The sequence below is a fragment of the Monodelphis domestica genome, chromosome 7 (assembly GCF_027887165.1).
Source record: "Monodelphis domestica isolate mMonDom1 chromosome 7, mMonDom1.pri, whole genome shotgun sequence".
In the NCBI taxonomy this organism is placed as follows: Eukaryota; Metazoa; Chordata; class Mammalia; order Didelphimorphia; family Didelphidae; genus Monodelphis; species Monodelphis domestica.
In genome coordinates this window covers 153,074,325-153,098,987 of record NC_077233.1, presented here as the reverse complement: position 1 = coordinate 153,098,987, position 24,663 = coordinate 153,074,325, and the positions used below count along the sequence as shown (strand labels likewise).

At 35.0% G+C, this 24,663-nt stretch overlaps 1 protein-coding gene across 1 annotated transcript; it reads left to right on the top strand.

Moving 5' to 3' along the window:
- Positions 1–6,367: 6,367 nt before the first annotated feature.
- Positions 6,368–7,309, top strand: LOC100013367 (olfactory receptor 13D1-like). The gene has a single exon (XM_001367727.2). It carries the CDS (start codon positions 6,368–6,370, stop codon positions 7,307–7,309), a length of 942 nt encoding a protein of 313 aa, XP_001367764.2.
- Positions 7,310–24,663: the final 17,354 nt, after the last annotated feature.

Here is a 24,663-nt window from a genome sequence, read left to right as displayed (position 1 = left end):
CTGGCTTTTTGGTCATCCTTTTCCTTCTGCTCTGATTTTCTTCAAAGGTTCTCTTTCATCCTCTTTACCTCTTCTTTCATCTCCTTTGCCTCATCTTTCATCTCTTTTGCCTGATCTTTCATCTCTTTTGCCTCATTTTCCAACTGGTTGATTTTGGCTTTCAAGATACTATTTTCTCATTTTAGTTCACGTGCCTCTGTTTCCAGATGACTTATCTTAGTTTTTGAGTTCTTTTCCCAATTGTCTTCAGCCTCTCTTAATTGTGTTTTGAGTTCTTCCACAGCCTGTATCCATTTTGCTGGGATTTCTGATTTATCATTTGCTGATCTCTCCCCCTCTGTTCCATTTGCTGAATAGAAGCCCTCTATTGTAATTTCTTTCTTCTTTTTCTGTTGTTTGCTCATATTCACCCCTTCTTTACTCCCCATACTTTTCTGTGCTCTTTATCCTCTCATTTTTTTTGGTTTTGGGGGCTTCTGTCAGTCTCCCCTCTTGGAGCTTTAACAGAAGATATCAGTGTAGTATCTGGGAGAGGGTTGTTGGGGGTTTGAGCTTCCCTGTCCTCTGGAGGTTTTTGATTGGATTAAAGTCCAGCAGTCAATGAGGATGGTTGTGGGGCCTGGGCTTCCCTGAGTTCTGGAGACTTTTGATGGGATTAAGTTCCACTTAGTTGGGCTGGGCGTGCTCTGAGCCCAAAACCTCCTGGAAGGCTGGAGCAAATATGGAGGATCTCCATAGCTCTGGCCAGGCTGCCAGGTCTATGCTCCCTCTCTAGCTCCTTCCCCGTCATCTGTGTTGGACGCTCTGAACTTGGCACAGCCCTGCCTGCAAGGTACACCCTCCAGACCAGCACCTTTGCCCACCCAGAAGTTCCCATTGCTGCTGGAGTCCCTGAGTTCTGGGTGGGAGGGGGGATGTGTCCTGGGACCTTCCTTCTGTCTTCCCCTTAAACCTGCGGGTTTTCGGATTCCGGCTTTTCGGGGGACGTACCTTTTTAATCAAGTCCAGCAGGAGGGTTCCTTTGCTCTTTCTTGTTGGTAAGTTTGATTTTCAGTCCCCTAGGAGCATTCAGTTTGTGATTGGTTAGGAAGGGTATTCAGAGATCTGAACTTATGCTGCTTCTAGGCTGCCGACTTCCACTCCTTCTTGTTATATTTTTCAAAAAAAATATCCTTTTGTAAAGCTTGTCAATGTTTATTGGTTAGATGGCATTCACTATCCCACTATTAGTTAAAAGTCAAAAAGACTATATTGGAATAAGTGTTTGAATCGACAGCATTCAAAAATGCCATCCAACCCCTCTTAGATGCCCCCTACAATACTGAGAGAGGTGCAGCTGGCCTTCTTCTAAAGGGATGAGACTCAGATAATAGCTACCTCAACCAAATCTTATGTCATGACCTCAGAGTCCAATATTGGTCTCCTTTCCCTGGAAACTCACACATCAATATTCTCCTAAAATTCATTGTTTAGATCTTGATGCAATATGTTAGAGATAAATTCTACATTCAGAGCAGAGTGGGACAATGTGCTATTATTATTCTCTAGTCCCAGTCACTACATTTCTTTAAACTTATCATAAGATGAATTGTGAAAAGTTGGTCATGAATTAGTAATGGAGAATCCCATATTACACTTTAGTGTAAGCCTCTAAAAGACACAAGGAAAATAATGAACGATCAGGGAAACAGCTACAGGTTCCATAATTTAGTCTATGACTTCAGCAAAACTATTAAAAATCTCCAAATAGATATGAGCCCAAGGAGGTAGAAGGCAAAGTATGCAAGCAACAAAGTTCCAGAGTAGACAATAGGGCCAGACTAGCACCCAGTGTATGGTCTGGCTAGAACAGGAGACAAAATCATATCAGGACTTAGTAAAGGACATGACCCTCAGCCTCAGCAAACACAGGGTGTAACTAATGTGCAACACAAGACAAGCTGGGCCTCGGATATGAGACGTGATAGGGATAGATCAGAACCAAGCCCAGGGACCAGAAATCCTAGAACCTGCTTATGCATGAGACAGGGCTCTACCATCACCTTAGATAGGGTAAAGCCCAACTCCCACAAACTTTTTGATCTCAGATCAGTCACTTGCCATATCATCTCCTCCTCCTGATTTAGCATCATCCACAAATATGATAAACCTGAAAAACCTTGATAAAATTGGTGAAGGAAACAGGGCCAAAAGCAGAGTTTGGGGATAATCCACTACACCTGCCCTATAAGTTAGTAGCAATCTAGGCATCATCACTCATTAAGTCCAGTCCTTCAATCAGTTCTGCATCTGTATAACTGTACTCTCCATCAGTCCACATCTCTATTTTGTCCACAAGAAAATTACTTCATCCATAATTACAGATGGGAATATTCTAGTCTGGACAGGAAACTCAGTGGCTATTGAGATATATGTTTATGTGAGTGTCTTTATTAGCAGGGTTGGGGGAGGACAATGAGGAAATCAATCCATACATGAAGACAATAGAACACTTGCTCCAGAATCCTCCACTGGTATGAAATCTAGAGGTGGCAGAGAAATATGGAGTTGGGCTTGAAATATCCAGTTAATTGTGTTACTCTCCCAGTGAATGGCTTCACTAGAATAAAGTTGGAAGTGCCATCTAGTTTTTCATTTTGTTTGTATGTGTCATCAATTAAACCTGCTTATTAAAGTTGTTGTAATTAGGCTGTTAGGAATGAGGTTTTGAACTGATATCACTCCCTTTACCAAACAAAATTTTCTCACACAGTTCCTACCAAACACTTTAAATTACTTCAGGGATTACAAAGGGTCCCTAAGAACATTGAGGAGGGGTAGGGATGATGAGGTGAGGAGTGTGTAAGAGGGTGTTAAATTGGCATCTGTATCCAGGAGATGATCCTTTGGAATGTTCCAGGGACCACAGACTGAAGCATACACTTATCATAGATGTGAAAAATAGTAGTTTTCTCTAAACAAGGTATTGTCACGAGATTGGTAGAAAATATAGCATCTTGTTGACTTTGCTAGTGTTGCATAGTATACCTGAATTGTAAGATTATGACACTTTTTCTTCATAATCTTACAGGAACAGTTTAGGAAGGAAAGGGAAATTTTAAAGTAGTTTACAAGAGAGCAATTGTAGCCACACACAAGACAGGGAGATAGTGTCTGGGATTATATCTCTATGTTTGATTCTAGCTCAAGTCATCCAATTTTTTTGGAAATATGTTTTATTATTCCTTTGTTCAGAATGGTGAGGGAACATAAGCTAACTTGGCATAAGAGGGGAAGACCTGGGTTTCACTTGCAGAGGTAATTGAAAAGGGCTGTAAGTACATTGGGAAAGATAATTTTAGGAGTTTAAAAATAGAAATGGAAGATGGGTATGCAATTTAGGTAAGGAACATTGAAAGGAAAATAAATGTAAAACAGATAAAGTTGGATGAGGAACCTTGATATAGATGGTCAAGTTAGGTGGTGAACAGAATGCTGGACTTCAAATGAAGAAGACTTGAACCCAAATCCTGCCTCAAATACTTGTTAGTTTTGTGGTTCTGGGAAAGTCACTTAACCTTTTGACTTCAGTTTCCTTGTTTATAAAATGGAAATAATAATAGCATCTACATCTTGGAGCTGGTGTGAGTATCAAATGAGATCGTCTTTGTAAAGCTTTTCAAAAACCTGAAAGTGTTATATAAATTCAATCCATTATTAAAATGAAAACCAAACAATATTCTTCAGGATGTGTTTTGCTCCATTGGAAAGAACATATTGCTGACAATTAGCCCCATATGTCTCTTACTCATGAATGATTACAGTATCAGTTCAACTCTTCTAGGGCCCAATCTAGCATGGTTGGTAATAATCCATCCTTATATGGTCTCTGGTACTCATGTTTCTCCTCTAGAAAAATCAAGGTTTTGGGCTGAAATAACCGTAAAGATTCTTTTTAGCTCTCATATTCTATGTTCCTTCTACTAGCATGCAAAAAGTATTTATTATGTTCTGTATCTTAAGGTTCCTTCCAACTTTCAAATTCAGTTTTCTAATATCTAGCTCTGACCATTTTGTTCTAGTTTCTGAATTCTCTACTACTTCTTAAAATCTGTTTTAAAGGCATCATACTGCAAATATTCTATAACTCAGTGATCCCACAATTCATTGTATTCAAGACAAACAGCTTATCTAGAAAGCCAGAGTGCCTATCTATAAGAAAAAAATTCTCCCACCTTTGCTTCTCCTTTCCAAAATGTTTTCAGTACAGTTATGTGGAATTAAAAACTTAAGAAATAATAGAAAATATATGGAAAATGTGGGATTTGTTGATGTGGTAAGTCACATAGAATCTAATTTATTCTATAAATGAAGTTGCCTCTTTCACGTGGTGGAAGAAAAGGGCCCAGAGGTATTGTAAAACTCAAATGAGATAATGGATATAAACATTGCAAATGTTAAAATGCTCTTTAAATGCCAGTAATTATTATTAGTTTAGAGTCACTAGGTACCAAATCTAATGATTACTTCTTTCTCTGAATCTTCTATCATGCTCCTGTTGAGCTCAAGCATAATTTATAGGACAATTCCTAGGGGTGCTGGTAAATATTTAACAAGTAAGTAAGAGGGTAAGGGTAGGAAGAATGTATATACACATGTTTAAATTTAATCTGCATTATGGATTTTCTCAGTTGTAGATAATCAACAAAATGTCCAAGCTATGACTGTAGTGATTGTGGAATTCTGAGGCATATACTGAAAAATTAATAATGAATTTTCACAACCAAGTTAAAAGTTGGCTCTAGGACATCCTTGGAAGAGCAATTTGAAGTATGTAAATGAACTTATTATAAACCAAAGTGCAACAGATAAAAGGTTTTCACTTGATAAAAAGGGGGGAGGCAAATACACAGAACAGCAAGATTCAAAATAGACAAGAGGCATCTTTTGCTCAGCAATTAAAAAATAAGAAAAATAGGATTATGGAGAAATTTTGAGATGGGGAGGAATGAATTTGAGAGTAAGAGTAGGAAAGATTTTCTGATTGCTTAAATAAGTAGAACAGATAGAGCTAGAGTGGGATTTTGTGGGAGTTTACAGTTGAGAGCAATTGGAGGGAGGGAGCAAACACTTCAATTTGTACAAAAATGTCCAAACCACTGTGATGAGAAAAGACAGAAAGAAGGAAAGGAGGAAAAGAAGAAAGAAAGAAAGAAAGAGAGAGAGAGAGAGAGAGAGAGAGAGAGAGAGAGAGAGAGAGAGAGAGAGAGAGAGAGAGAGAGAGAGAGAGAGAGAGAACTAGGCAAAGATCTGAATGAAATGGTTTGATTGTAGAGCTGCAGATTAAAAAACCAGGGTCTACAGAATCTCAATATAGTCTAAGTTCTTACAAATTTTATAAGCATAGGCAGTGATCCAACACTGTTCAAACAAATGAACAGAGGTTACAGGTCAGAACGAGGTATTCAGGTTCTTATCAGGGATGATGAACAGGGCTTTTTACCATTCCTTTTCTCAGGTGGTTCAGTCAAGAAACCAAAATGCTAGGTGTTCAGTTTCCTTATGGTACAACCTCTAGACTGTGTGGAAAGGTAAGGGAACTGATATAGACATTTTTCTACATTTCTAAAACTCTTAATATTATTCCACTTCTATTATATCTTAATCTTAATAAGTAATTAAAGACAACTTAATTAAGTTTCCTCTTTCATGTTTGACTGGGTATGAGCATGCTAACCTTTGAGGAATGAGTCCAGGCACATTATCAGGGTTTGGAGAAAGGTCCATTGATATTAGGCCCTCCCTTAGGGTAAAAGCACACAGCAAAAAGTTATGTTTCCTATGAGACACTGGAAGGCAGCAAAGTGAAGAAAGAAAATACTATTGGACTAAAAATCAGGAGTCAGTGATGATGATAAAAAGGAAAAGATCTGAAAAAGTACAAAATATATGAGGTGAAAAAGAAGTGGGGAAAGCATAATCCAAAAAGCCAACACTCACTTAAAATGCAAAAATAGCAACAAAGTAATCTTCAGAGAGTGACTAAAAGTAAAAAAAGTCAAGGAAACGAGGATCTTGTATGTCTTTTTATGTGAAAAATGGTTTCAGTAAAGAACAGAAATTATATACATATAAAATCATTAACCAGCTCTGCTCTGTGTTTCCAAACATAAGCTTGAATTTCTGTCTTTCTTTGTCCGCCCTCTTGCCCATATATTTGAAAATCTGTGTCTATCAATAGAAATCCATATAAAATTGATATTAACCAAAAGAAAAATAAAAAGAACAAATCATATATGATAGAAATGTATACCACTGTTACTGTTCAATCTCATTTCTATGACAAGTATCTTTCCATAATTCCCACAGGTGACACAGAGGAATTAATATGGACAAAGGGAATTACACAGCTGTAACTGAGTTTTTTCTGGTAGGTCTTTCTCATTACCCAGGCCTCCAGATATCTCTTTATGTGCTCTGCTTATTAATGTACTTGGTGATCCTTTTGGGAAACAGCATCCTGATTATCATCAGTATTCTGGATTCCCACCTTCACACCCCTATGTACTTTTTCCTTGGGAATCTCTCCTTCCTGGATATCTGTTATACATCTTCCTTTATTCCTAAGATTCTGATTAATTTTACATCTGAAAGAAAATCGATATCTTTCCTTGGATGTACACTACAGATGGTTATTTCTCTTGGACTAGGATCAACAGAATGTATCCTCCTGGCTGTGATGGCCTATGACAGATATGTTGCCATCTGCAATCCCTTAAGATATACCATCATTATGAATAAGAGACTCTGTGCACAGATGGCGGCTTGGACTTGGGTAGCAGGATTTCTAATTGCCCTGATACAAACTGTACTTGCCATGATAAAACCTTTTTGTGGGAATATTATTGACCACATTACCTGTGAGATTTTGGCACTTCTCAAGCTGATTTGTGTAGATATATCCCTCAATGTGTTTATCATGACCGTGGGGAGTATTGTTCTCTTAATCACCCCTCTGATGCTCATTTTCTTCTCTTACATTTTCATCCTTGCCACTATCCTGAGAATTAACTCTAGTGAAGGGAGGAAAAAAGCCTTTTCCACCTGCTCAGCACACCTGACTGTGGTGATTTTGTTTTATGGGTCTGCCCTTTTCATGTATATGAAGCCCAAGTCTAAGGACACAAAGACATCTGATGAAATCATTGTGCTTTCTTATGGGGTGGTAACCCCAATGCTGAACCCCATCATCTATAGCCTGAGGAACAAAGAGGTGAAAGGAGCTGTGAAGAAAGTCCTATTCAGAACTCTATTTTTACAGAAAACATGACAAATTCTGAGGTTTTCAGTGCCCCTCCCTTGTTGGAAATATGTATTGCTATGTACTCAAAGATAGCACCATTGTCCCTATTGTCACATGAGACTGGCTGAAAAGTCAAATTTGGAATTATTAATATTTTGCACATACTTTACATATTTTGGAAAGATGTCTTATTTACTGGTTCAGCTATTCTATAGCTTCTGGACATTGCCTCTTCATATCCTGAGATTTAGGGGACTTTTCATTAAAATTAATCACACACACACAAACTGAATGATCATTAGTTAATGAGAAAAATATCTATTAATTAATATCATACTTAGAGAAATTATCAGAAACTTGTTAAAATATTTAAGCTTTCTCTATGAATATAGCAAAATCTCACAGTGAAGAGAGCACTGAAACTGGAGTCAGGAAGACTTGAATTCAAATTTTGTCTTAAACACTTACTAACTCTGTGACCCAGGGTAAATCACTTAACTTCTTTCTTCCTCAATTCCTCAGCTGTATAATGGTAATAATGCTACCTCACAAAATGGTGTAAAGAAAATATGAGAAAATATTTATGAAGTCCTTAGCATAGTATGTAACACAGAGTAGAAGCTTTGGAATAATTTATTCGCTTCCTTTCTCTTCTCAGGAAAATTGTGTTATTAATCTTTAATAGCTTCAAGAGACCTACCAGAGACTCAATTTAACTGCCATTCTATAGTCTATAAACTATACTGTCTGAAGTGATACTGAGATACATGAAAGAATTTTTCCTGAGAATATATTTAAATATATTTTGTATTTTTATCTTATTTTGTGAAGAAACATTTGTTTTATTTTAATTTTTCAGTTCCACATTTTCTTCTTCCTTCCTCTCCTTCTTCCATCTATTGATATGGCAAGAAATAATATACCCATTACTATATGCATAAAATCATGCAAAATGTATTTCTCCATTAGCTATGTTCTCAAAAAAAGCAAACAATAAAAAATAAAGTAAATATATACTCTTCAATCTCTACTCTCACTTCACCAGTTCTCTATCTATAGGCAGATAACATTTTTCATTATGGAATTTTGGTAGATCTTTGTACTAATCAGTTACTAAGTCTTTCACAGTTGATGATGTTTACACTACTTCTATTATTGTTTACATTATTCTCCTGGTTGCTTTCATTTCCCACTGCATCAGTTTTTATAAGTTGAAGAAGCATTATGAAGAGAATTCTTGATATATCCTGGACTAGAAGCACTGAATGGTGCAACGGTAACAAGAATTGAGAAGACAACAGTAGCAATGACAGCTAGAGGTTACTCTGTTTTGTAATCTTCCTCTCAGGAAATCCTTAAACAATTAATTGCGGCTCTCATTGTTTGCTACATTCTTAATAATTTGTATATCCAGTAATCTTGATATTTATATTAAGCCTAGAAAGTTAGAGAGTTGAGATAGAAACTAGCAAAAAGCAGTGAAAAAGAAATCTTTGCAGATTATTTATTTTTAAATAAAATTAATAAACTGTTTTGGAACCTTGAGCTAAATGATTAATTATTGAGATATAATTTTAATAATTAATGTAGAAGTGTCAGATTATCGAGAGCATCTGGGTGGTACTTTGGAGAGAGTGCTAAAATACTTCTTTCTAAATTAAAATCTAGTCTCAGGCACTTACTAGCTATGTGACCCTGGACAAGTCACTTAAACTTATTTGTCTTAATTCCTTCCTCTGTAAAATGAACTGGAGAAGGAAATGGCAAATCACCCTAGTATGTTTGCCAAGAAAACCCTAAACAGGATCACAAAGAAGTAGACATGACTGAAGAACAACATTCATATTATACTACATGAGTGCCTTAGAAGCAGACCTCCAGAGAAAGAATTGTTAAATAAAATTAGGTAAAACATAATTTTATATATACAAATGTCTTTTTGTCAAACTATGCCTTCTATAATGTGGGAGGAGAGAGAGAGAGGGAGTTGACTGGGTATTTTAATGTAACAAACAAATAAATTTTAAAATATTTTAAAAGAATGAAAAAAGGAAAATGAGGTAGTAGCATTAAAGGAAAGTGTTATTATGACCCCCCAGGCTACAAGTAGTGGTTTCAACCCCTCAACCCTTCTACATGTGAAGTTTTGGTGAGCTTTTGAGTATATATTTTCTCTTTGCTATATGTATTTTCTCACTGGTCAATGTAAAATTCCGTAGTTGTTTTCCTTTTATTTTTAATATATTAATTTCATCTAGCTTTCACATCCCTTACATTTCCCTCCTTTCATCCCTAGGACCAGTGGAATATAGCATATTTTAAAGTGTTGCTCAGTTTTCCTGTTTTCCCCCTCCTCCTTTTTTTAATTTTTAAAAACATTGTTCTTAATATGTTATCAAACTAAGAAACGTCAAGGAGGGGGAACTAAATAGAATAATCTTTCCAACACAGAGATACACATGGGAAGGGGAGTGGAAGAATTCTCATATGAGAAGGAGAGAAAGAGAGAGTGAAGTGGAATTACTTAAACCTTACACTCAGTGAAATCAACTCTGAGAGGGAAGAACATCTAGACCCATTGGGATCCTGAATTCTATCTTATGTAACAGGGTAAGAGAGAAAGAAAAATTAAGAAGGGGGAGGGGAGAGAGAGTATAAAAGGAAGGGAAGGTTGGGGGGAGGGGAAGGGAACATAAAAAGGGATGGGCTAGAAAGGGAAGCAAATCAAGGGAGGGGAGTAGGGGGACTGACCTAAAGTAAATCATTGGTTCAAAAGGTTATAGTTAAGAAGAAAGGTCAGAATTAGGGGAAGATATCAAAATGCCAGGGAATCCACAAGTGACAATCATAACTTTGAACGTGAATGGGATGAACTCACCCATAAAACGTAGACAAATAGCAGATTGGATTAGAACCCAAAACTCTACCATTTGTTGTCTTCAAGAAACACATATGAGGTGGGTTGACACTCACAAGGCTAGAATTAAAGGATGGAGTAAGACCTTTGGGGCCTCAACTGATAGAAAGAAGGCAGGAATTGCAATCATGATATCTGACAAAGCCAAAGCAAAAATACACCTGATCAAAAGGGATAGAGAAGGTAAATATATTCTGTTAAAAGGAAGTATAGACAATGAGGAATTATCAATAATCAACATATATGAACCAAATGGTATAGCATCCAAATTTCTAATGGAGAAGCTAAGAGAAATGAAGGAGGAAATAGACAGTAAAACGATATTAGTGGAAGACTTGAACCAACCACTATAAAATTTAGATAAATCAAATAAAAAAATAAATAAGAAAGAAGTAAAAGAGGTGAACGAAATCTTGGAAAAATTAGAGTTAATAGACATACGGAGAAAAATAAATAAGGACAAAAAGGAATACACATTCTTCTCAGCACCACATGGCACATTCACAAAAATAGATCATACACTAGGTCACAGAAACATGGCATTCAAATGCAGAAAAGCAGAAATAATATATGCAACCTTTTCAGATCATAAAGCACTAAAAATAATGATCAGTAAAGGTACATGGAGAGCCAAATCAAAAATTAATTGGAAACTAATTAATATGATACTCCAAAATCTGTTAGAGAAGAAATCATAGAAATAGTTAATAATTTCATTGAGGAAAATGACAATGGTGAGACATCCTTTCAAACCTTATGGGATACAGCCAAAGCAGTACTCAGAGGAAAATTCATATCCTTGAGTGCATATATTTACAAATTAGGGAGGGCAGAGATCAATGTATTGGAAATACAAATCAAAAAATTTGAAAGTGAACAAATTAAAAACACCCAGAAGAAAACGAAACTAGAGATCCTAAAAATTAAGGGAAAATTAATAAAATCAAGAGTGATAGAACTATTAAATTAATAAACAAGAAAAGAAGCTGTTACTTTGAAAAAACAGACAAAATAGACAAAGTACTGGTCAATCTAATTAAAAAAAAGAAAGAAGAAAGGCAAATTAACAGAATCAAAGATGAAAAGGGGGACCTCACCTCCAATGAAGAAGAAATTAAGGCAATCATTAAAAACTACTTTGCCCAACTATATGGCAATAAATATACCAACCTAGGTGATATGGATGAATATTTACAAAAATATAAATTGCCTAGACTAATAGAAGAAATAGAATTCTTAAATAATCCCATATCAGAAAAAGAAATCCAACAGGCCATCAAAGAACTCCCTAAGAAACAATCCCCAGGACCTGATGGATTCACCAGTGAATTCTATCAAACATTCAAAGAACATCTAATCCCAATACTATATAAACTATTTGACATCATAGGCAAAAAGGGAGTTCTACCAAATTTCTGTTATGACACAAACATGGTAGTTATTCCAAAGCCAAGCAGGCCAAAAACAGAGAAAGAAAATTATAGACCAATCTCCCTAATGAATATAGATTCAAAAATCTTAAATAGGATGCTAGCAAAAAGACTTCATCTAGTGATCAGAAGTGTCATTCACCATGATCAAGTAGGATTTATACCAGGGATGCAGGGCTGGTTCAATATTAGGAAAACCATCCACATAATTGACCATATCAACAAGCAAACCAACATAAATAACATGATTATTTCAATAGACTCAGAAAAAGCCTTTGATAAAAATATAACACCCATTCCTATTAAAAACACTTGAAAACATAGGAATAGAAGGGTCGTTCCTAAAAATAATAAACAGTATATATCTAAAACCATCAGCTAATATCATCTGCAATGGGGATAAACTAGATGCATTCCCAATAAGATCAAGAGTGAAACAAGGATGCCCATTATCACCTCTATTATTTGACATTGTACTAGAAACACTAGCAGTAGCAATTAGAGAAGAAAATGAGATTGAAGGCATCTAAAATGGGCAAGGAGGAGACCAAGTTATCACTCTTTGAGGATGACATGATGGTCTACTTAAAGAATCCTAGAGATTCAACCAAAAAACTAATCGAAATAAACAACAACTTTAGCAAAGTTGCAGGATACAAATAAACCCGCACAAGTCATCAGCATTTCTATATATTTTCAACACAGCTCAGCAGCAAGAACTAGAAAGATAAATCCAATTCAAAATCACCTTAGACAAAATAAAATACTTAGGAATCTATCTCCTGAGACCAACACAGGAACTATATGAACACAACTACAAAACACTCTCCACACAACTAAACCAGACTTGAACAATTGGAAAAACATTAACTGCTCATGGGTAGGATGAGCCAATATAATAAAAATGACCATCCTACCCAAACTTATTTATCTATTTAGTGCCATACCCATTGAACTTCCAAAAATATTTTTACTGATTTAGAAAAAAACATAACAAAGTTCATTTGGAAGAACAAAGGATCAAGGATATCCAGGGAAATAATGAGAAAAAAAATTCAAATAAAGGGAGCCTTGCAGTCCCAGATCTCAGACTATATTATAAAGCAGTGGTCATCAAAACAATTTGGTACTGGCTAAGAGACAGAAAGGAGGATCAGTGGAATCGACTCGGGGTAAGTGACCTCATCAAACCAGTATATGACAAACCCAAAAATCCCAGCTTTTGGGACAAAAATCCACTATTCGATAAAAACTGCTGGGAAAATTGGAAGACAGTGTGGGAAAGATTAGGCTTAGATCAACACCTCATACCCTACACCAAGATAAATTCAAAATAGTTGAATGACTTGAACATAAAGAAGGAAACTATAAGAAAATTAGGCAAGCACAGAATAGTATACATGTCAGATCTTTGGGAAGGGAAAGATTTTAAAACCAAGCAAGACTTAGAAAGAGTCACAAAATGCAAAATAAATAATTTGGATTACATCAAATTAAAAAAGTTTTTTACAAACAAAACCAATGTAACCAAAATCAGAAGGAAAGCAACAAATTGGGAAACAATCTTCATAAGAAAAACCTCTGACAAAGGTTTAATTACTCAAATTTACAAAGAGCTACATCAATTGTACAAAAAATCAAGCCATCCTCCAACTAATAAATGGGCAAGGGACATGAATAGGCAGTTTTCAAATAAAGAAATCAAAACTATTAATAAGCACATGAAAAGGTGTTCTAAATCTCTTTTAATTAGAGAGATGCAAGTCAAAACAACTCTGAGGTATCACCTCACACCTAGCAGATTGACTAACATGACAGTAGAGGAAAGTAATGAATGCTGGAGGGGATGTGGCAAAGTAGGGACATTAATTCATTGCTGGTGGAGTTGTGAATTGATCCAACCATTCTGGAGGGCAATTTGGAACTATGCCCAAAGGGCGATAAAAGACTGTCTGCTGTTTGATCCAGCCATAGCACTGCTGGGTTTGTACCCCAAAGAGAAAATAAGGAAAAAGACTTGTACAAGAATATTCATAGATGCACTCTTTGTGGTGGCATAAAAAATGGGAAAATGAGGGGATGCCCTTCAATTGGGGAATGGCTGAACAAATTGTGGTATATGTTGGTGATGGAATATTATTGTGCTCAAAGGAATAATAAAGTGGAGGAATTCCATGGAGACTGGAACAACCTCCAGGAAGTGATGCAGAGCGAAAGGAGCAGAACCAGGAAAACATTGTACACAGAGACTGACACACTGGTACAATCGAACGTAATGGACTTTTCCATTAGTGGCAATGAAATGTCCCTGAACAATCTGCAGGGTTCTAGGAGAAAAAACACTATCTAAAAACAGAGGACAAATTGTGGGAGTAAAAACACTGAGGAAAAGCTACTGCTTGACCACAAGGTTTGAGGGGATAAGACTGAGAAGAGACTCTAAATGAACACTCTAATGCAAATACCAACAACATGGAAATGGGTTCGAATCAAGAATACTTGTGACACCCAGTGGAATCGCACATCAGCTATGGGATAGGTGCGGGGGGCATGGTGGGGGGAAGAAAATGATCTTTGTCTCCAATGAATAATGTTTGGAAATGACCAAATAAAATAATGTTATTAAAAAAATGTCAAGGAACTAACCCCAGGAATGAGAAGCACCAGTTGGATACCTGGTTTGGTTATTCAGTTCTTACCTAATGTAAATTTTCCCATTTTCCCATTGGTCCCTAAAATGAGAAGAGCTCTATATCTTCCTCTTCTCTATCAACAAGACCACAAGAAGTACACAGCCTAAAGTCTTCTATTTGGCACAAAGTTAGCACCTTAAACCTAAAGAATTTTTACAAATTCCATATGTGATCAGAAACATCAAATAAACACTACAAATCAATAAAGAGCTTCTGCAATGTAAAAAAAAAGCATGGTATGAAATCATCTTCCAGAATAGCAAATTAATCATTAGGAAAGCACTCAATAAGTATTTATTAAGTGCCTTCTATGATCCAGGCACTGAGTTAAGTGCAGACAGTCCAAAGATTGGGGAAAGATAGTTCAAGGAGCTCATAATCTTACAGATTTTTGAAGCATCAATGAAGGATATTTAAGAGGAAACAATGGGAATATTGAATTAGATAATAATAAAATAATTTAAGTGGTGCTCTAAAGAAGTTTTAAACAATAAAAATAAATTAAGTAATCAGAAGGAGGAAAATATTGCCTAAAATTTTAAAATTATTGTGGAAATTACAAAGAACTGATTCAATTAAATAGAACAAAGATCAATATATAATACAAATTAAATTAAAGAGAAGACAATTAGAAGCAATGACTCCAATGAGAGGGTAGGTCTTTTAAAGTCCTAAGGTGGGAGAGAAGCAAGCAACATCAATTTGGGCAGCAAATACCAGAAAGGTGAATTTGAGCTTTGCCCCACCACTTAACTCAGTTTTTAGGGGAAAACTAGACTAAATCATATTGGGATCTGGAAAGTATGAACTCTGGAAGATATTGATCTTATCACAAAAGCAAACCACTATTATAAAGGCATGAAGGAAAAAATAACACTTTTGGATAACTTGGGATTATTCAAGATAAAACACTAAAAAGAAGTGGTATTGAGACAGTTTTCCTTTAACATAATGAACAGAATCTAGTTTAACCCAAGAGTCAAAATAGCATACAGTAGATAAAGATTAGAACAATTCACCTAAAAACAAGCAAAAAGCAAAGCACTTCGTTCTTACCTGTTACTTGATATAATATTGGAGGTTTTAGCAGGTATGAAAAGACACAAAGCCAATACTAATGGGATTAACACTGGAAATGAAGAGATTGAAATTTCGCTCCTTGTGGATAACATGGCAAAATGATCTAGCCTCAAGAAAATTAAAGAATACAATTCCTGAATTTAGCAATTTTGTCAAGATATAAGATTTACCCACAAGTAGATAATAGGTATTCTAATTTGTTCACAATAATAATCGAGAAAATGCCATGAAAGGGAAATCCTATTCATTGTTTATGTGTATATGTATACATAAAGAATAAAATATTTTAAAATTAACTAAACTAGGAATACATGGAATCTGGATAATAATCATTTTTTTAATTATACAGATCAAAATAAAAGAGGAATTAACTGCAAGCCCAATCTTCATGAATGAATTACATTAATAGAGAAAATTAATATTTTCATAATTATTTAATCTGTTGTTAATGAAAATATCAATTGATTTTTAATAAAATTGCACAAAATCATGATCAATTTATATAGAAAAAAATTGCAGGTCAGAAAGATATACACTGAAGAGAAAAGCTGAAGAGAATCAATCATTTTTCCTAAACATAAAAATGAAGCACAAAGGAATAATTACCATAACTATCTGTCACCCAAATGAGAAAAAAAAAAGAAATATTTCAATGGAACAAAATAAAGAGTAAACATATTCATTTGAATATACATGAGAAATGAATCTGAAAACTTAGAGAGCATTTAAAACAGTGAAACAATGCATCATCCAACAAAAGGACATGAAAGATTATTTGACATTCTGTAAGGAAAGGTAAAATGCCCACAAATGTGCCCCAGTGAACTGCAGGAAGAGAAGAGAAAATATAAATATTGATAGATGGAAAGCAGGATAAAATGGAATGAGGTATTTTCTCGATTATGTGGAGATTTTTATTCAGGAAATGGAACAAATTATTACTGATGAAGTAGATATGCACATCTTTAGAAAAGGATTGGGGGAAACTTTGTGGCAATTATGACAGATCCAAACATGATATGCAAAAGGTATGAATAAATGCTAAAAAACCCCTCACTAATGATTATGATTCTATCCTTGATGAAGTATATTGTGAAAGGACATAGATTAGTATTACACAATGAGACCCACATTTTTAATATTCACTTGAAAAGTGTGCAATTAAACAATCAGAGGTCCAAATTTAGACAGCTTAGACATACCTTACACCTATAAAAATGGCAAAAAAAAATTAAACCAAGGAAATTTAAAAGCAGAAATGGTTGTAGATAACCAGGTAGACTCATTCATTTCTCATAGAAATTCAAACTTGTAGAATATTTTTTAAATTTAACAATACTAAAGAAAAGAAATGAAAACATTCAAATCCTTTTGGCCTGATAATTCTAATGTTGGAAATATATCTTCAAAGTATTATACAATTTAAGGGCTCTACATTTTCAAAAATTTAAGATTTCCAGAGAAATAAATAGAATAAATAAATAGAAATAAATAGAAAAGAATTAAGAAAATAAGAAAGGTTAGTATGAGAAATAGAAATAAATATGGAAAGATATTTTTATCAAGTAATGCAAAAAGGAAAAAAGACAGAAGAATGAAGACATAGTACATATGATCAAAAGAGAGGAAAAGGGAATAAGAATTAATTGGGAGAGGGAAGAATCCTAAGCATATGTTCATAACAATAATTTTATCATAAATTATGGGTTAAAACTTATCTAACTACTGAGAAAGTTTATTGGATGGTGCCAATGTACAGTTTTTAGATTTTAATTAACAATTTATTTTTAGTATAAAGCCATAGATTTGAGAATTAATGAAATGATTCATATTTCTAAAAATAAAACCAATAACAGCAATAATGATTATCGGTGGAATTTCCATGGGCAGCCAGGTGCCACAGTGGATAGAATGATGATCATGCTTACTAGTTGTGTGATCCTGGACAAGTTACTTAACTCTTTTTGCTTGATGCCTTCATCTGTAAAATGAGCTAGAAAAGGAAATAGTAAACCACTCCAGTACCTTCACCCAGAAAACAAGTTCACAGAGTCAGACACTACTAAAATGACTGACCACCACCACCAAAGCATTCCTATAGCATTTTGATATTTTCAAAGTAAGATATAGACATACATATATATTCATGTATGTGTATAAAATCTCATTTGATTCTCTATATACACATGTATGTACAGATTCATGTGTGTGTGTAAAATCTCATATGATCCTCAATAAACCTGGAGAGTAGATGCTATTATCTCATTTTAAAATAAGGAAACTGAGGACATGAAAGGTTGAGTGACTTGCTCCAGGTCACACAATTAGTAAATGTCTGAGTCAGGATTTAAACTCAGCTGTTCCTAACTCCAAGCCCAACACTCAATCCATTTCACTCCTAACTGCCTATCAAGATCTTTGAAGATCTCAGTTCTGCTGTTCAGCACAGTCTCTTCCTCCCAACTTAGAGTGATCCACAAATGTTATGAGCATTCCAGACATGAATAAAAAGGGAGATTTTAATAGAACCCAAAACTGAGCTTTCACTCATTCAATGACTCTAGTACTTCACTTCTCAATTCAACTTTCTATACTCTCTTTCAGCCCTAGTCTCTATATATCCATAAACTCTTCTCTCAGGGGTTTCATGGCGCTACTCTCTATTGGCACTCCTCCTGTTGCTCTGATCCTTCCTTCTCTATCTAGCTTATTGGCTCTTCCCTCAGGTCACACCCACTGGCCTTGCAACCCCACCATCCATGCAATAATCATCTCAGATCCCAACCTTGGTGCCATTCTCAACTTCTCATTCTCTCCAACCCTCACCACTGACCCAACAGCAAAACCATGGTTGAATCTTATCACTTATACAGTGTCTCATACATGTTCATTTCTCCTCCCCTTTGACACCATAAGCGTCCTACTACAGGCATTCATCACCTTATTCTTGGACTATTGTAATAGCCTTTTCATTGCTCTCCCTGGCTAGTTTCTCCTCATTCCAGTCCAGTCTCCAAGCATCTGTCAAATGTATCTGTCAAAAACAAAGGTCTAACTATATCACCCTCCTCTTCAATGAACTCTAGTGACTCCCAACAAATAATGAACTCACTAAAGTAGTTGTATGTATTCACACATGCAGTTTGAAGTTATAACTCTGTAAAATATAATAATTGGTTCCAGCCCCATGGAAATGTGCAATGCAAATTGAACTAATGTCAGCACTTTAGGGGAGTTACTAATCAGACTCTTTTGGAACTAGCTATCTGTAACCCTTTTGGCTTTGAAAGCCCTTTATAGCCTGGAGCTTTCTATTATTCTTATACTTTGAGATCCAGAGACTCTGACTTCCTTGCTTTCTTCATGCACAACACTCTTTATCTATTGATTCCAAGTCTTTCATTGGCTGTCATCCTATTCCTGGAACTCTCTCCCTCCTCCTTTCTACTTCCTAGCTTCCTTGCCTTCAAGTCTCAGCTTAAATCTCATCTTCCACAGAAAGCCTTTCCCATTCTTTCTTAATATTAATACCTTGCTGGCAAAACTACTCTCAATTTATTCTGTTTGTATGTTTGTACATAGCTGTTTGCATGTTGCCCTCTCCATAAAACCAAGCTCCTTAATAGCAACACCTACTTTTGGCCTTCTTTTTAATCTCTAATATTTCGCATACTGCCTGGCACAGAGTAGGTGCTTAAAAATGCTTGCTGAACAATTGACACATGTGAATCAAAACCAAAAAAAAAACTATAGACCAATATGTCCCATAAGCATAGATAACTATGCTTGAGTGAACAAAGTAAGATTTATATAATACAGCAGATATTGATGCACATATCCAAGTGTAGGTGGAAGAGAAAGAGAATTGGAGAATAGAATACCACAAAACAGATGATGATAGTAAGTTTGATGAAGAGTCTTTGAAAGGTGCTAATAGAGAAAAATGGAAATCTGGTGTGAATCATGGAGATAAGTGTGGTATTCCCTCGATGTTTGACCAGGCAGGGGAAAAATGAAACAAACAAACAAAAAAAAAACTTTAGTCTTCCTGTTTTACATTGTTTATATTTGCCACTTCTTTTACCTATTAATGTTGTAATTAGATTGTTAGGACTTTATCCCTAAAGCATCAAAAAGTTGCTAACTTCCATGCAGTTATTTCCTGCCACTTTAAATTACTTCAGGGAATTAAAAAGAGTCTCTAAAAACACTGGGGCGGGGTTGTGGTGGGGAGAAGAGTGTTAAATTGGCATCTATACCTAATGGTTGATCCTTTGGAAATTTCCAGGGACCACAAGTTGTAACACATTTGTAGTAGACCTGGAAATGTACTGTCCCTCTCTAGACAAGCTATTGTCATGAGAGTAGCAAAAGTGGAGGCATCCTCTTGATGTTGCCAATTTTCCATAGTATTTCTAAATTGTAAAAAGCTGATCCTTTGTCCATATAATCCCATGAGAACATAAGAAAGAAAGGAGAAGTGGTAAAGTACCTTCAGTAAAATTTATTTCTGCCTCACATACAACAGGGATATTGTATCAGAAAGGACATTTATATGTTTGCTACTATTAAGCCAACATAAATATTTGGAATGTTTAAGAATACTTTAATTCTTTAAAAATAGTTTCTTTGCTCAGTATGCAGAAGAAACATCAAGTAAGTGACTAAGAACAGAGGAGAAGGCCTGGATCTCACTGGGAGAGGTAAATGACAGAACCTTTGGAAGGGTGATTTTCAGGGATGAAAAAGAAAATGGGAATTGGTAATGTAACTTGGGAGGGAATGTTGAAAAAAATGTAAGATAATTAGAAACACTAGTATGGAAGGTCAAGTATTTTTAAGCAAAGAAAATGCAAATTGAACAGAAAACTTGAATAGATATTTTGTTGAAGTGGGAAGAATGGATTTCTGCCCATTGCTTCTATTCTATGTATCTTGCTCAGGAATGATTATAGTATCAGTTCAATTTTTATTAAATTCATGCCTGGTCAAACACTGCAGACTTATTGTAACAATAAAATGAGAGAATAATGGGAGATATTTCATAAATAATTGATTGCCACATAAAAATAAGAGTTTAATATCAATACTCTCATTTATCTTTACTTGAGCTGACCTGTATCCAGGAAAATATTTCCTATTCCATGAAAATATAGGAGAAAAGGACACATTTTCAATCTCTTACCCCAGAGCACCTTTTTAAAAATAATAATAATTCATTTATGTTCTTTTCTTTTTTATATAAGATTTTCATTCTCATTTGGCTGCCCTATCCCATAGGATTTCCCTTGGTTAACAAAAAGGTTGTCACACAGAACAGATCAGGACATTGGCCTTTTAAAAAATGTTTACCTTCCTCATTCCTCTGCCATAGAATCATCTCTCTGCTGAGATGTGAATTACAATATTGATCAGAGTTCTAATTCTTTTCTCTGTTATTTTCCTGTGCATTCTTCTGCTCATTGTATAAATTATTTTCTTGCTTCAGTCTACTATTGGCCATTTTTTCCTCTGCCATTTTTATTTAGCCTATCCCCCAAATAGGGCAAAATAGCCTGCTTTAACTTTCTACCTCTAGAAATGAGGCTAAATGATGGATTAACAAAATGACTGTCATCATCATCATTGTTGTTATTATTATTACTTGTATGTTTGAAACTACAAATATACCTAGCATTTAGGGAGACTTCTTTCCTTGGTAGGGAAAAAAGCTGTAGTATTTCCTTTTATTATAATGATTTTTATTCCATATTACAAGGAGCAACTAAGTAGCACAGTCAGTAGAGCCTTGGTCCTGGAATCAAGAAAACATGAGTTCAGATCTGGGCTTGGACACTAGTTTTGTGACCCTGGGCAAGCTACTTAAGCACTGTTTGCCTCTGTCTCCTCATTTTTTAAATGGAAGCAATAATAGCACCTGCCTCCTAGGATTGTAATGAGGATCAATTGAAATAATATTTGTAAAGTACAGAGTGCAGAGCCTGATACATAAAAAGTGCTATATAAATATTAGATCCAAGACATTATATGTTAAAGATTTTTAAAATTATATTTGCTTATAGCTTGATAACTTGCCTGCTCAGTGTCCAGTGGATTCATTTATTTCTTTGTAACTTTCTCAAAATGGCTTGCCAAACCCCACCCGTCATTCTTAGAAAACAGTAGCTTATTTCAAAGTTGTTCTAATGACAACTACTAATATCCAATGAGAGCAGGCATCGACCATAAGAAAACTACCACCTTCTGAGGTCGCTAACTGTGTATTATGCACCTGCTAATTTTGAGGATATTGAGTGTCTTTAATGTGTACCAACAGTAACTTCCTCAGAAACACTGTGATGAGCTCATTAAAAAACCCTGCCATTTTAGGCAAAGGCACTCTGAACAACTGGCTACAACCTTCAATAAAAGTTTAAAAGTAGGCTCTTAAGAAGTAATGAAAAACTAAGTATCTTATATTGTCTAGGGTGATTTTAAATGGAATTTCTCTTTCTAATTTTTGCTGTTGAAATCGGTTGGAGATATATAGAAATGCTGATGACTTATGTGGGTTTATTTTGTATCCTGCAACTTTGCTAAAGTTGTTGATCATTTCAACTAGCTTTTTGGTTGATTCTCTGGGATTCTTTAAATAGACCATCATATCACCTGAAAAGAGAGATAGTTTAGTCTCCTTATTGACAATTTTAATACCTTCAATTTCTTTTTCTTCTCCAATTGCTACTGCTAGTATTTCTAGTACAATGTTAAGTAATAGAGGTGATAATGGGCATTCTTGTTTCACTCCTGATCTTATCATTTTTCCATCTAATAAAAAGAATAACCCAATCTCAAATCATACATCTTCCAAAGACTCATCTGAAGACTCTTGTAGGGCCAGGAATTGCAAAGGCAAGAAAAATATGTGCTTCATCTTTAGATACCCGAAGGAGCCTTAACAACATTCTTATTTTCTACATATATTATTCATACTAAATTTGGTTAATTGTGCCTTATATCCTTCAAGAATCAGATGTAAAATATGTGATGTGTACATTAGTCTTTATTTTTACCTATTAGAGGTCATTAGAAGTAGTGTAATGCTTACAACATTATTAATTTAGGGAGCATTTGCTACTAAATATTGAGGGAACTATGGAAGATAAGGAATCATCTCTTACTCTTGGAATTAGTCCATGTAACCTAGGCTGTGGCCCCACTCTCACAAATTTTTAATGTTTGTATATGATTTTTTTCCCATTACCATCAAATATGTTCATGTTTCCCTTTTGTACAGTACTTTTATACACTCTCCTCAAGCAATAATGGGCAGCTAAGTGGCTCAGTGAATACAATGTTGGGCCTGGAGTCAGGAAGACTCATTGTCCTAAATTTAAATTGAGATTCAGACATACTAGCTATATGACCTTGGCAAGTCAGTAAAGTTTGTTTAACAGAGTTTTCTCATCTGTTAAATGAGCTGGAGAAGTAAATGTAAACCATTCCAGTATCTTTGCCAAGAAAACTCCAAATGGGCTCATGAAAGTGTCTGACAGGATTGAACAACTCAACAGTCATTTATCATCCTTCTTCTTCCTTGTCAAACTTGCAGAAAGTTTAGTCTGTATAGCTTATTTCTACTTTATCATTACCTATTTCTTCTTCAAGCCCATGGAAGATAGATTGCAGTCCTCCAGGTACAGATAGCAACAAAATAAAGTATTAGGGAAGCATTTCTAATGGTTGTTGGTCAGGACCTCTTTATCTTCTCCAAAATTATTAAGGACCCCAAAGAGCTATTATTTATTAGGGTTGTGTCTATCCACATTTACTATATTAGAAAATAAAATTGAATTTCAAATGTTTATAGATTTAACACTAATTGGTCTATTATATATTAACATGCATAGCATATGTTTGAGGAAAGTGAATGTTATTTTTAAAAAACAGAAAGAAAAACACTATTATTTTGCATGTTTTTTCAAGTTGCTTCAAAGTCTGGCTTAATAGAAGATAGCTGGTTTCTCATATCTTCTACATTCAATCTGTTGTAATATGTTATTGTTGAAGTATGTGGGAAAAATTCCAGCATTATAGAGATATTTAATTAGAAATGGGAGGAGGATTAAGAAGATGATGTCATTGTCAAATAATACTTTGGTATTTTTATGGAAATAATTGTTATCTCATAGATATACCCAGTGGTGTCAGGGATGCAAGAATCCCCAAATAGTTCTTTAGGCTTACAGTGAAGATATGCTCAAGGAAAGGAAATTTGACATAGGACAGGAAAGTTAAATCACTACTGACTCTGTGGACTTCCTTAAAGAAAAAAGGCAGTGAGGAATATTACCTTTTAGTGGCAGGGAGGTTATGTTTATGATGAAACTATCAATTTAGGGAGCATTTGCTCCTGAACGTTCAGGGAACTGCAAGAGATACGGAAGCCCTTTCTGACTCTTGGAGTTAGTCACATTGACCTAGGATAGGTCTCCACTCTCTCACAAATGTCTAATTTATCTTATGGTATCAGTTAGTGTATGAGGCAGGATTGTGAACTCAGGTTTTCCTGACTTCAAGTTCAGGCCTCTCACATAGTTCATTATCTTGCTGCCTCCAATCAAACCTTCAGATTCCACGTAACATATCGACATTGAAGATTACTGGCAACATGAAAAAGTAAAAAGGATAATGTACCAGAAGTCAGAAAGTCAGAATTCTAACTACTATTAACCAAGTCACTGGCCCTTAGCAATCACTTAGCTTTTCTCTTCCTCAATATCTTCATTTGCAAAATGAATATTGTAGCACTTGTCTATCCCATTCCATGAGATAGTATGACAATCATTTAACATATGTAAAAAAGATTTGAAAAACTGCAAAATGCATGAATTGATAAAGAGTAAAAAATATTAAGAGTCAAAAGAAGGAAAAAACAACGTGGTAAAAGAAGTAATGATAATAATAACAATAAACTGATGTTCTGCAAACTATAAAGAAGGCAAAAGATCAAAGAAACTACAGGTATTTCTGTGTGATATTAAGAATATGTATAATTATTAATGAAATAAACATTTTGTTTCAATGCACATTTCCTTCTCTTTTTTATTCCCATTTATGTTCATTTAGTTGAACATTTACAGCTCTTAATAGAAACCAAAGAAATTACTAACCAATATAAAAAGAAATATTGCTAAATATATACAATCTAAATGTAAGTTACTATTGCTATTGCTATGACCAGTGTCCTTCCATCATTCCCATAGATGACCAAGAAGCAAT

Excerpts from the sequence above, each read along its gene's own strand:
- LOC100013367 (XM_001367727.2), top strand. The coding sequence starts at position 6,368 with ATGGACAAAGGGAATTACACAGCTGTAACTGAGTTTTTTCTGGTAGGT.